The sequence below is a fragment of the Hyperolius riggenbachi genome, chromosome 3 (assembly GCF_040937935.1).
Source record: "Hyperolius riggenbachi isolate aHypRig1 chromosome 3, aHypRig1.pri, whole genome shotgun sequence".
Taxonomy (NCBI): Eukaryota; Metazoa; Chordata; class Amphibia; order Anura; family Hyperoliidae; genus Hyperolius; species Hyperolius riggenbachi.
The window spans coordinates 66199756-66212827 of NC_090648.1; the positions used below are offsets into that span (position 1 = coordinate 66199756).

A 13072-nucleotide genomic window follows, 5' to 3' on the forward strand; every position below is an offset into this window, starting at 1 on the left:
CAAATCAGGCCCTTGATTTGGCCAGTCCAGCGAAGACAATCCAGTTTCCTGTTTCTTCACCAAATGGGATTTCCATAGCTTGGAAGTATGTTTGAATAATTATTTTGCTTCGTGAGCACACTTGCAACAATCAAGCTTTGACTGGAGAGAATGGTACGATGTGTAAACAAGAATGGTTCATGTTTTGTTTTCTTATTCCTGCCATTCTGTCTAAAATTTTCACCTTGCCAGAACCAAAGCAGCCCCATGAGATTACGCTTCCTTCACGCTGCTTGACAGAAGGCTCCACATCTCTTATGTCTTCCATTACACGATCCATTCAAACTTAGACCTCTGTACCCAGAATACACTTTTCCAGTCACTGACCGGTAATGTCTTTGTTATGTTACCTGTTAAATTGTTGCTGTTATTCTAGTTTCAGATATAACTTTTCCTTGAAAACTCTGTTAATAAGGCCAACATATCACCGGTTCCTTCTTCTCATTGTGCTCGAAGAAGGGCTTCAATAGCCCGAAATGGACTGGTGTTGTCCAAAGTATGGTACTAAATTTTTATGGGAACGTTATCACTGCTCATTTAGCCGTGTGAAATTTTGTGGACGGACTTTGTTGATAAACTTTGAATACATTGAATAACGGACTGTTTTTTGATTACTTTCCCGGTATGCTTCAGTTAATTAATAGGGGCGTGGTGATCACCCCTTGGGTAGTATCCTATCTACTCCGCCATTTATTATATAATAAACCCAACATCCCAGACTTGTCTTCTCTTTAAAGTTGACACCTTTTGGTGCCCAAGTTAATAAAGGCAAGGAAAGAGTTTATGCACTTTGGCAGGTCCTTAATTTATTGCAGTACTTTGCGGCTGTAATAGAGCAGACGCATACTCATACGGATTCAGTATCAATCTTGTCACATGATTAAAGTTACTGCGCCCTTGAATGAAACAATGCCATGTAGGAGGCACTGGCAGCACCCTGTAGGCAACCAACAGATAGACCTTCCATTGTCTTCACAATGGGCTTTCAGGTTGCTGCATTCCTTCAATCTCATGGCTGGCTTTGGGAGAAGTTGCTCTAGCTCATGAGGAACAACGTGGCCAAATAAAATTCATACTTGGTGACACCTCATTGGCCAACACTAGTTTTAAAATATATACATAGCTATTAGTAGTAGCCCTATTAAACAAATATAAAGTGTAATAAAAAACAAATTAAAAAACAATACAAAAAAGTTAGCATTTCAAATATAGCTATTAGTACTAGCCCTCCCCCCCCCCCCCCCCCCCCCCCCAAAAAAAAATAATAAGATAAAAAAAACACTACTCATTCCCTGTGAAGACAAGTCAGCCAATGACGGTTTCTAGATTTCTAATGAGGGGACAATTTGCAGAATAATTTACTACTCGACAGGAAATAGAAACAGCTGAAGCCAAGCTGATGAAAGTTGTGATCCTTTTTGATCAGTAGTTAGCAGTTTTGATAAATATTCAAATCTTGTTTGCTATTGAGCAGAGAACATTCCTATTAATATTGCTCTATGAACAGGGCTGGATGTGTACTCTTTACCGCCCAAGGCCACTGTCAGCAGCCGCCCCCCTCTAGTATAGGTAGCCCGTTGACCCTTCCCTCTAGTAAAGCAGCCAGATGACTCTTCACCACCTCCTCTAGTTTTGAAAGCCTTATGACCCCCCTCCCTCTAGTATAGGTAGACTGATGACCCCTCCCCCCTTCTCTTTAGTATTAGAAGCCAGATGACACTCCCCCTTACATATAGATAGCCTGATGATCCCTCTCTCACTCCACTATAGGTGGAAAGGTGACCCTTCCTGCCCCCCACCCCCAGTCTGCTGCCCACACGCCCTTGATCCTGTGGTGCCCTAGGCCATGGCCTATGTGGCCTTGCCTTAAATCCAGCCCTGCCTTTGAATTTCTATCCTTGCAGATTCTGAGGAGAGCCATACCAACATGTCATAGATCAGTGCATCTTACATTCTCCACTGTGTATTTCCTCACAATTATTGCTGTCTTTGAAGTTTAAAGTGTACCTGTAGTGACGTGTAACACAATTACATATACTTGGGAATATGGCATACCAATGTTATTTAGATCTTGTTTGCGTTCCTGATTTCCCTTATTATTTTGTGGGGGGGGGGGGGGGGGGGGGTGTTAATTAAGTGCAATATATCTCAGTCTGTCTGCAAGTGGATAAAGTCAGACATGGGCCTTGATTTAATACATTTTATCCTGAGTTTTCTCATCGTTTTTAAACCTTATCAATGAAATACCTTTCCGGTCTGGAGAATGATACCCAATATAACTTTGATATTGCTCTTCTTACATACTTTATAATAATTTTTTTGTTTGTTCGGTGCTGAAAATCGATTTTGTAGATAATATAAGAAGAGATGGGAAGGACCTCACCTGGGAAAAACTTACTGAATTAGGGCAGCTCTCTTGTAACTAATAAGAGGTTGTGTGTGGCTGAGACAAAACATTCCTGACAGCAGGAAGGAGAGAAACAAACAGGTCAACACTACTCTGTATGGAAGCTCAGTAAATATATATTTTCCTTTTTGAAGTTAGATTTTTAACCCACAAAACCAAAATAGGAATAGGGGGTTCCAGGAAAGTCTTTAATAGGATTATTTCTATAGATACATTTTTTTTAATGTCACATCGGGTTCACTCTAATGACTAGGTAACAATTCACTATCCTTTGTCCTGCCCTTAATAATAATGCCCTTCTAATAGACATGGCAGTTACATTCCACAACTCCCTTTGGCTCTCCCCTAACCTCCAACACATATGATGGGTGGAAAAAGGGACCCTGTCTAGTTTCTTTGTGTGTGGGCATTTGGGGGTAATTGTATTCACTTACAAGGTGATGCTGGAGCAGAGAGTCCTCCTTCTGGGACAATGTTGTTGCTGGTGAGAGGTTTTGTGTCTGGCAGGGGAAGGGGGACAGGCCTGGCCACTGGTGCGGGGGGTGGCAGCAAAAAGGAACCCGACATTTTCCCCTGGGCCCCGCTGCTGGGCTGCGGACAACATAAATAACAAAACGAGAGTAAACGGAGCTCACAGAGGCCCCTCGCCCGCACACACTCCCTCGCCCATCCTACGCCCAAAAACTGCAGAGAGCCACGGGGATTGTCAAGGAGCAAAAATAGCTAAAAATATTTACCTCCCCCCTCTAAAAAATCATGTATATATTCATTGCCATTTTTTTTTTGTAACAATTAATACATCTTCAATAGGCAACACGTAAACACATTTAAAAAAAAAATATATAATACAAATAATAAAAAATAAAATAAAAAATGAATAAGACACCCCCAGTTAACAGGAAATGAACCACTTGCACTGATAGCACGATACAAAGTGGAAATGTCAGGATGCTTGCTAAAAAAATAGACAACCATGTAGAAAGTACATTGAGATGTAAATGCAGCCAAGCTAAACAAAATGGTTGACAAAATGAAAGTGTGAAGCAGCACAGTTTTTTGTTGTATTAAGAGATGTGTATGCAGAAGAGCTGACAATCTAATAACAGGTAAAAATATATATAAATGTTTTCTTTTTTATATTGTGGGGAATGGAAAAGGAACTACACAAATGGCTTCAATTGCAGGTAATACAGGCCTGTATATAGCATAGATATACAATACCAAAAGAATGAATGCAGCGCCAACACAGACTGTTTTCTTAAAACATATTTAAGAGGGTCCCAAACGGATTAATAATGTTTAGTGAAATACATGGAAGGTTCCCCTGCAGGGACACAGACACCGATAAAACTCTGTTCCATTAGTTGCTACGTTTAGTGGTGCATACAGACATCAAATTTTTATTGGCCAAACATTAAAGAATTTTAACGCCTCCATATATGAGGGCCTACAGATTTTGAATACTATGAACAGACTGTGTTGGTAAGCCCTCATACTACACGGAGGCTGTAAAATTGGCCAATCAAAATTGGATGTATGTACCAGGTTGTTCAGATTAAACATGATCTCCGATTAGGTGGCAAAAGTTTGCAAACATTTAGGGTTGATTCAAAAATATTTTCTTTTTAATGATCATCATTCAGAAATCTCCCAACTAATCTGATCAGATTAGATCAATCAGATTTTCGGATCAATCTCGTCAATCTAATCGATTGGTTAAGAGATTTTTGTCCATGGGTGCCAAACGATCATTTCCGATCGATTATATGAAGAATTGTTCATAAATGATCGTTCGGCAAATTGTATCATTAGTGGCCACCTTAATTGAATACTATGAGCAGACTGTGTAACCCTCAAACTACATGGAGGTGTTAAATTTGGTCAGTGATTAGACAATCATAATTAAAAGTGTGTACCAGGCTTTAAGGACCACTGAAGTGAGAAGTATATGGAGGCTGCCATATTTATTTCCTTTTAAACAATACCAGTTGCCTGGCAGCCCTGCTGATCTATTTGGCTGCAGTAGAGTCTGAATCACACCAGAAACAAGCATGCAGCTAATCTTGTCAGATCTGACAAGATTGTCAGAAACACCTGATCTGCTGCATGCTTGTTCAGGGGCTGTGGCTAAAAGTATTACAGTCAGAGGATCAGCAGGACTGCCAGGCAACTGGTATTGCTTATAAGACAATAAATATGGCAGCCTCCATATCCCTCTCACTGCAGTTGTCCTTTAAGAAGTGTGACCCCTGCCTTAGTCAATCAGGTCTGAAGAAGGTGAAAGAATTTGCCAGGAAAGCCAAAACAGGAAAATAATAATAAAGTATATCTTGCAAATATCAGCAAAGAACAAAGAGTGGAAAACCTATACTCTAGTTACAAAGTACGGATGATTAATGAGATGCAAACGTTGTACGCAGATTGAAATTGGACCAATCACAGTTGGCTGCAACTGCATTTGATTGGTCTACTTTCAGTCTGCATACAGGCAACAACCAACATCACATCACCTCAGGAAAATCTGAAATGCATTGACCAACTCTACTATAAATGGAAGTGTGGCTTTTAGTGACAGGTCTGTCTGTACTAACCTTATAAGTACTAACCTTATGAGTACTAGCCTTACAAGTACTTTCCTTACAAGTACTAGCCTTACGAGCACTACCCTTATGAGCACTACCCTTATGAGCACTACCCTTATGAGCACTACCCTTATGAGTACTAGCCTTGTGAGTCTAGCCTTGCTATGAGTACTAGCCTTATGAGTTCTAGCCTTGTGAGTCTAGCCTTATGAGTACAAGCCTAATGAGTACTAGCCTTGCCTTGGGTCCAGCACTATTTTCCAATAGTGCAGTTGAGCGGTTAATCCTCTCTTTACTTCCCTTACTATGAGGACTAGCCTTACTATGAGTACTAGCCTTATGAGTACTAGCGTTATGAGTACTAGCCTTGTGAGTCTAGCCTTGTGAGTACTAGCCTTACTAGAAGTACTTGCCTTATGAGTACTAGCCTTACTATGAGTACTAGCCTTATGAGTACTAGCTTTACTATGAGTACTAGCCTTATGAGTACTAGCCTTACTATGAGTACTAGCCTTATGAGTACTAGCCTTACTATGAGTACTAGCCTTATGAGTACTAGCTTTACTATGAGTACTAGCCTTACTAGAAGTACTTGCCTTATGAGTACTAGCCTTACTATGAGTACTAGCTTTACTATGAGTACTAGCCTTATGAGTACTAGCCTTACTATGAGTACTAGCCTTATGAGTACTAGCTTTACTATGAGTACTAGCCTTATGAGTACTAGCCTTACTATGAGTACTAGCCTTATAAGTACTAGCCCTACTATGAGTACTAGCCTTACTATGAGTACTAGCCTTACTATGAGTACTAGCCTTATGAGTACTAGCCCTACTATGAGTACTAGCCTTATGAGTACTAGCCCTACTATGAGTACTAGCCTTATGAGTACTAGCCTTACTATGAGTACTAGCCTTATAAGTACTAGCCCTACTATGAGTACTAGCCTTACTATGAGTACTAGCCTTACTATGAGTACTAGCCTTACTATGAGTACTAGCCCTACTATGAGTACTAGCCTTATGAGTACTAGCCTTACTATGAGTACTAGCCTTACTATGAGTACTAGCCTTACTATGAGTACTAGCCTTACTATGAGTACTAGCCTTACTATGAGTACTAGCCTTATGAGTCTAGCATTATGAGTATTAGTCTTATGAGTCAAGCCTTTAAAGTACTAACCTTATGAGTACTAGCCTTAGTGGAAAAATAATTATCAGTTGCTATTATCTTCCCTTGCCGCCATCAAAAACCCATTTTGGGCAATTAAAATCTGCTATTTGTAAGTAGCTTTACCCTATAAATTCTTTGCAGGGAGACAGAGCAGATATCAGCATATTGTTGCTCTGCACACTGCAGCATTATATGCGTTTAGTGGGGTGAATTCAGCTCAGGCGTCTGGCTGTGAAGCCCTGGCAGGGCAGTCCAGAGCCATCAGAATCACAGGCCGCCAGCATGGGGGCAGAATTGCAGCTCTTTTGGCAGATACGACGTTTAACATGCGCTGGATTCCATTCATCTGTAGCTAATTGGCCAGAGTTCAGCTGCCCCATGTATTTTATACTACATCCCTCTTATATTTACTCTTACTGTTTGTCAGCATAATTTTCGTTGCTAGTCCAGAGGCTAGTGTTGTGGTGCTATAAGGAGGGGCGGGGGATAGAAGGACGACGGTGGGTTGTAAGATGGAGATGATCCGCCCGACCTGATCTTTGAGTGACACCTCGGGGAGGATCTGGGGGCCGCTGTACACACGGTAAATTCCCAGCAGAGGCGTCCCTGACCTGTTTTCTATGTTACACATCCATTTTTTGAAAAGATTGAGTGATATCAGTGCTGTGGGGTGCGGGGGAAGGGGACAAATTAGCGTGTGATCTCACTGGTGTGAGAGCATGTGTGTGTGTGGGGGGGGAGGGGGGGGAGATTAGCTGGAAAAATCTGTGTACAATTTACAGCAATGTGGTTGGCAATCCGATACTTTACAACTTTGGAACTTTGGAAATGCAGCATAGTTATCCTTCAGTGTTTAGACACCAGTCCCATGTTGTTTGCCTAACCCTAACCTATCCCCCTATCGTAAAATATCCTTCCTGAAGCCTATCCCTAAATCCACTCCCCCCAACAGTAAACCCCTTTTGACACCTAGCCCTGAACCTTTTGCAATGTAAATTCCTTCCTGGTGCCTAAAAGTGGCTACTAACGATACTATTTGCTGAACAATCGTTTACATACGATTATTCATATAAGCAATTAAAAACTGGATCGATTTCATCAATCTGATCATATTAGTTAGGAGATTTTTGTCCGTTAGTGGTCCCAAACGATACTTTTCAATCGTTCATACGAATAATCGTTCATAGACGATTGTTTGGCAAATTGTATCACTAGTGGCCACCTTAACTCTAACACCACCTCCCCAACACTTGTAGGCAGCATGGTGATGTAGTGCCGGAGTCGGATTAAGGCCAAATGGGGCCCTAAGCAGACTAACAGTCCCCCCCCCCCCTCCCGGCGGCCACATGCAGCCAACCTGGTAGCCGCTCCCCGGAGCCCCGGCACAGCCACGAGAAAGGCCCATCTCACCTTCTATCAGCCTCGACTCCTCTCTGCTGCCTCTGCAGCAGCACACAATCTAGCCCTAACAAGCAAGCAAGCAAGCAGCGCCCTTTGCCAGTCTCGCTCTCTCCAGCCCACCCTGCGTGCGTCACGTCAGCGTACTCAACGTGGCTGACGCTGCTGACCTCGGTCTCCGCCTAAATGCACAGGCTGGAGAGAGCTGCTGGCACTCGGAGCCATCACCATGGCAACGGGCGCCGCTTGCTCGCAAATTCAGGGCCCCAATGGGGTACCAAGCTACTGCTTCTTTTGCCTGGTCGGGAATCTGGCCCCGAGCAGTGCAATTCTATATAAGCATGTCATGTGAAAATTCCAATTAGGCCTAAAAGTAAGGGATTAAACTCTGCTAATTTAACAATATTTGCAAGCTGGGATCCCACACAAAGGGTTATTATTTACTGATTATTTTCAGCAATATCATAAAGAGGTTGCATATATTTCATACTGTTTCCTCTAACCAAAATAAACTGGCATTAAGGTGGCCACACACGGTACAAGAAAATGATCCAATTTTATGGCAATTCGATAAAAACGATCGGTTGTCCTGAAAAATCAAAAGCAAGCAATCCGATCTGATCTCCTGTTTTTCTTCTATAGAAGTCAATCGGGAGTGGTGGATTTTTCTGATCAATTTTTATGAAAACTGAATGGCGTAGGGTAGATTGGCAATTTATTAATATACCGGTATACACCCAAGCAATTTCCTCTGAGTTTACAATCTTTCCTTTCATAATTGGGGGAAAATATAACGTTTGTGTGTGGTACATTAGTCAGATTTTTAATGTTACAATAAATCAGAAAAATTGATTGTAATCCTTGAATTAAAAATAAATTTTAAAAATTGTATGGTGTGTGGCCCCCTTTATAAGGGTCACATTACAAAAGACAAGCCGTAATGCTTTTAATAATGTGGATGGTTACGAAATAGAATTTACATAAATATGAATGAACATGGAGCTCCGCCTCAAGCTTTTTATTGGTTTTACACAGACTGGAGAGGTTTTTCATATTTTAAATGCTGTTTGTAGACTTTTTGTAGAGATTTCTGTTCACTTGACTTCCTGCCCTGGTGACACCCATGACTGTATTATGACTCCTACGTGTCACTGAGATGGTGGAGAGACACCTGTCCAGTAATGATGCAGGTATTCATTTGGGTTGGTATTAAGTTTTGGTAACTTTGCATAGTCTGGGAAAGTCACCATTTCTATTGGATTATTACATCTGTCTGTGTCCCTGCTAGGAAAATTGTCCCTCACTTCCTCTCCTTCTGACTACCATGTCTTAAAAGTGGACCTCATAGGACACGCTTAGGATTCACCTCATTTCCTGTCAGAACAGGAAGTGAGTGAAATTCCCTGAGATGGGAACATACACCTTCATTAAAATCATAGAGATTCTGGCCCTTCTCCACAGTAGTGTCTGTTGTAGAAGCTCGGCCTTTACATTTGGAAGGATCATTTAACCGCTCCCCACATGGCGCTCAGTTTCATTTCACCATTTCCTTGTGGCTGTTTGCTGGATAATCGTTAACGTCTGATGAGCAGTAATGCAATAAAGTTTCAGGAAGTGACAGAATAGATGCGGAGGGTCACTCACCTGCCCTGTTCCCTGTCCAGGGGTATCTGAGCAGACAAACTGAACAAACTCTTTCAGGGAATCCTGGCTGTGATGATGATGATGGTAGCGTATTGTTGGGTGGGTGAAGTAAGGGCTGGACTGCTGAATAATGGACGTTGAAGGGAAGTGGATAGCAGAGGCTGAGGCGCGTGGACTCCCTGGAACGAAGCAGAATAGAAAACATCAGCAAAAGACGCTTATCCTTAACGCAATGTAGTCGAATCACAAGTTGTAATCCTCCTCTAAAATACAAGTTCCATGTACAGGAGTGAAGCTGGCACACCGTCAATTGCTGGGAGCTTGATGAGGTGACATAGACAGTGTCTCTAGTAGTACATATATATGAACAAAGTCCATCAGCACACCAATTTCGATGCAACACACTTTATTGTGCAGTATTCCACATCATATAGAACCTACAATTGTTTCGGGACCACGCAGGGTTCCCCTTTATCAAGGCATGTGGCCCCTCGATAAAGGGGGACCCTGAGTGGCCCCAAAACAATTGTCTGTTCTGTATGATGTGGAATACTGCACTATAATGTGCGTTGCATTGAAATTGGTGTGCTGATGGATTCAGTTAGTATATAAAATCACAGGGAAGTTACACCCCTAGTGACTGTCATTGTTGACATTACAAAACGTAGGGGTGTAACTAACTACATTAAAGCTAATGGGAACTTGGAAAAAAGTCAGATACTTACCTAAGGGCCTGAGCCTCCTAACGCAGTTGTGTCCGCTTTTCAGCATCTGTAACATTGGTGTGTAACTGAAAAGCGGACACACCGGCATCAGTGAGCTCTGGCCCTAAGGAGAGGGAAGGCTCTTGGTCCTTTAGAGCAGAAGTGCCCACACTTTTTTGGCTTGTGAGCTACTTTAAAAAAATTAGCAAATCAAAATAATCTACCTGTGTACAATGTTAGAAGCACACTTGTATATACAGAATGGCACATGTAGTGTGGTCGGATCTACTGTGAAGTCCTTTGCAATCTACCCAATGGGCACCCCTGCTATAGAGCCTTCCTGCTCCTCTCCAGGTCCCCTTGTTTAAGCGGTGGCTCCCCGTTTGAATTCTACGCCGCGGGTGACTTTGGAGGTCTTCAGGAGCCCGAGTGGTCCTGAAGACAGGCGGCTCCGTACTGTGCCTGCGTGAGCGCTCGAATGGGTGTGCTCACGCAGGCGCAGTACGGAGCTGCCCGTCTTCGGAAGCACTCGGGGTCCCGAAGACTTCTGAAGTCTCCTTCAGCGGCAGAGAGCAGTATTTGACAAATTTGGTTGCATACTGCTACCGGGGGAGCCTGTACTGGAGCGAGGGGCCCGGGAGAGGAGCAGGAAGGTTCTATAGGACCCAGAGCCTTACCTCTACTTAGGTAAGTATATGGCTGGCTTTTTTTTCCAATTCCAATTCACTTTAAGTCTGTGGAGATCTGTCAGTCAGGGCCAAGAACCCCCCATCCACCCAAAATATTTTGCTGACCTCGATCATGGGGGGTCCACTCCTGTACATAATGCAGAGCAGCAAGGGAGCATTATTTATTGCCTGCTCTCAGTGGCATGACAGGTCCTCTTTTATACTACGCAGTGCAGCTCATTGCCATTCTGCGCAGCCAATCACCATGCAGCTTCCGTCCCTGTCACATGACATGCAGAGACTGAATCCACAAGGTGATTGGCTGCATGCTGCGGCAATGAGCTGCACTAAAGAGGACTGGTCTGACACTGAGAGCAGGTAATGTATAATGCTCCGCTGCTGCTCAGCATTACGTATGGGAGTGGGCCTGGCCGATAGCTGTGGCTATTGTTACGCCCCTGTCTGTCGTCCTTACTCGGTGTTTGTAGATCATGCAATCAGTACTTCAGTAGTGGGATGATAATGTGTCACTAAAACCACATTAAAAATGTTTTGAAAAAGTGAACCTTCACAATTAAAATCATAAATCTAATTCTAAATAAGGAAAAAAAAGTATGCAGAAAATACAAGTAGTACTGTATCTATAAATGCATAATAGCTAGAATGTATGTTGTAGAAGATTTCCACCTTGTGGTCATAAATGGAAATGTAGGCTTATTTTTTTTTAAAGCTAGAAGTCTTAGGCAGCCTACAGTATTTTTATCTCCTCTGAAATGAGAAATCTATGGAGCCTGCCATATTTATTTCCTGTTAAACAATATCAGTTGCTTGGCAGCCCTGCTGGTGAATTTGGCTGCAGTAGTGTCTGAATCGCACCAGAAACAAGCATGCAGCTAGTCTTGTCAAATCTGACAATAATGTCAGAAACACCTGATCTTCTGCATGCTTGTTCAGGGGCTATGGCTAAAAGTATTAGAGGCAGAGGATCAGCAGGACAGCCAGGTAACTGGTATTGTTTAAAAGGAAATAAATATGCAGCCTCCCTATTCCTCTCACTTCAGGTTACCTTTAAAAGTGGTAGATGCCAGGCTGCCATGCTGATGTTTTCAGTTTATAAGCGCTCTCTCACACGGGCAGCAGGCAAGCGGTGAAGTCACCAACTGTCAGCTGCTCTCCTGCACCTGCTGGCGCTATACAGGCGGCGCCCCACCCCCCAGCAGAGTGAGATCTGAGTGCTGCTGCAGCCGCGTTCACACTGGACATGTTGAGTTCCTCCAACGCCCAGTAACACCCCCGCGTGTCAAAGCTTGATACGCGTGGTGCACCTGAATTGCACTGGCGGGAAGCAGATGGGAGGTTGAACTGTTCAGCAAACCCGTAGTTCAGCCGCCCGTGTGAAAGGGGCCTAAGGACTGGTTCAGAAAAGAGCTGAACTGGCATTAAAGGGAATCTGAAGTGAAAATAAACGCATGAGATAATGATCTGCATGTGCAGTACAGCTAAGAAATAAACCATTATTAGCACAGGTATGAGTCTCATATTGTTTCCAGTACAGGAAGAGTTAAGAAACTTCAGTAGTTATCTATGCAAAAGAGCTTCTCTGAGCTCTGTGACTTTATAAAGTCGTGGACGGCACTGTCTTTTGAAGCATTTATCTCAACTGTATCTCATTGTTTCTTCCTTGTTTCCTTGTCCAAAACGGATCATTGAAACTAGCTATAAATTGATTGTTGTTGATTGGAGCCATCAACACTATCCAATTGGATCTATCGGAAGGGGCATCTTCAATGGGCACCTTTCCACAACATAGATTTAGTAAGATTGGACAACAAAGATTGTATCATTAGTGGGCACTGGGCACCTTAAAGCAGATCTGAACTCAGACCTCCTCTCTGCTCTAAAATATACACATCAGCATAATAACCTTTAAACAAAAAAAACATTTCTTTGTTACAGCTGATACAAATCCTAAAATAAATCTGCACTGTTTCTACTTCCTAATTCATGGAAGCAGACATTGTTTACAGCCTGTGCTTTCAAATGGGCTTATCTGCTTATCTGCCATAGGCAGTCATGTGACACAGGGGAGGATCAAATTAAATTGGTGATTAGACACAAATGAGGCTAAACTCTCTAAATACATACAGGGTGCATTCCTCTATGTTTTCCTTGTGTCCTGTGCAAGAGTTCAGGTCCACTTTAAGTGCATCCTTAAAGTATACCTGACACAAAGCAAAGCTACCTAAGCTAAGCACAGAGGTGAGTTCATGCTGGATCCACATACCTCTGTGCGTTGTCCATTCCTCTCCTCATTCCCCCCAGTTCCTGTAATCACTCCATGAAAAATTTGACTTTTGGCTAAAGTCAAATTTTCTGACAGGAAGAGGCACGTTTGTCACAATGTTCCCTCCTATCACCCCTCCCATTTCCTCCACTTAAGGGGAGTGAAAGAGGCGG

At 42.7% G+C, this 13072-nt stretch overlaps 1 protein-coding gene across 6 annotated transcripts in view; it reads right to left on the reverse strand.

The window, feature by feature from the left end:
• The window catches only part of NFIX (nuclear factor I X), a 291898-nt gene that overhangs the window by 42322 nt on the left and 236504 nt on the right, over positions 1-13072 (reverse strand). For 4 of the 6 annotated variants that reach the window (XM_068274284.1, XM_068274287.1, XM_068274285.1 and 1 more), the window contains 2 exons: positions 9244-9422; positions 2881-3037 (listed from right to left, as the gene is read on the reverse strand). In XM_068274284.1, the coding sequence (XP_068130385.1) occupies positions 2881-3037; positions 9244-9422 (336 nt within the window). The remainder of the gene's footprint in view (positions 1-2880; positions 3038-9243; positions 9423-13072) is intronic. The other 2 variants (XM_068274289.1, XM_068274290.1) reach the window with 1 other exon arrangement.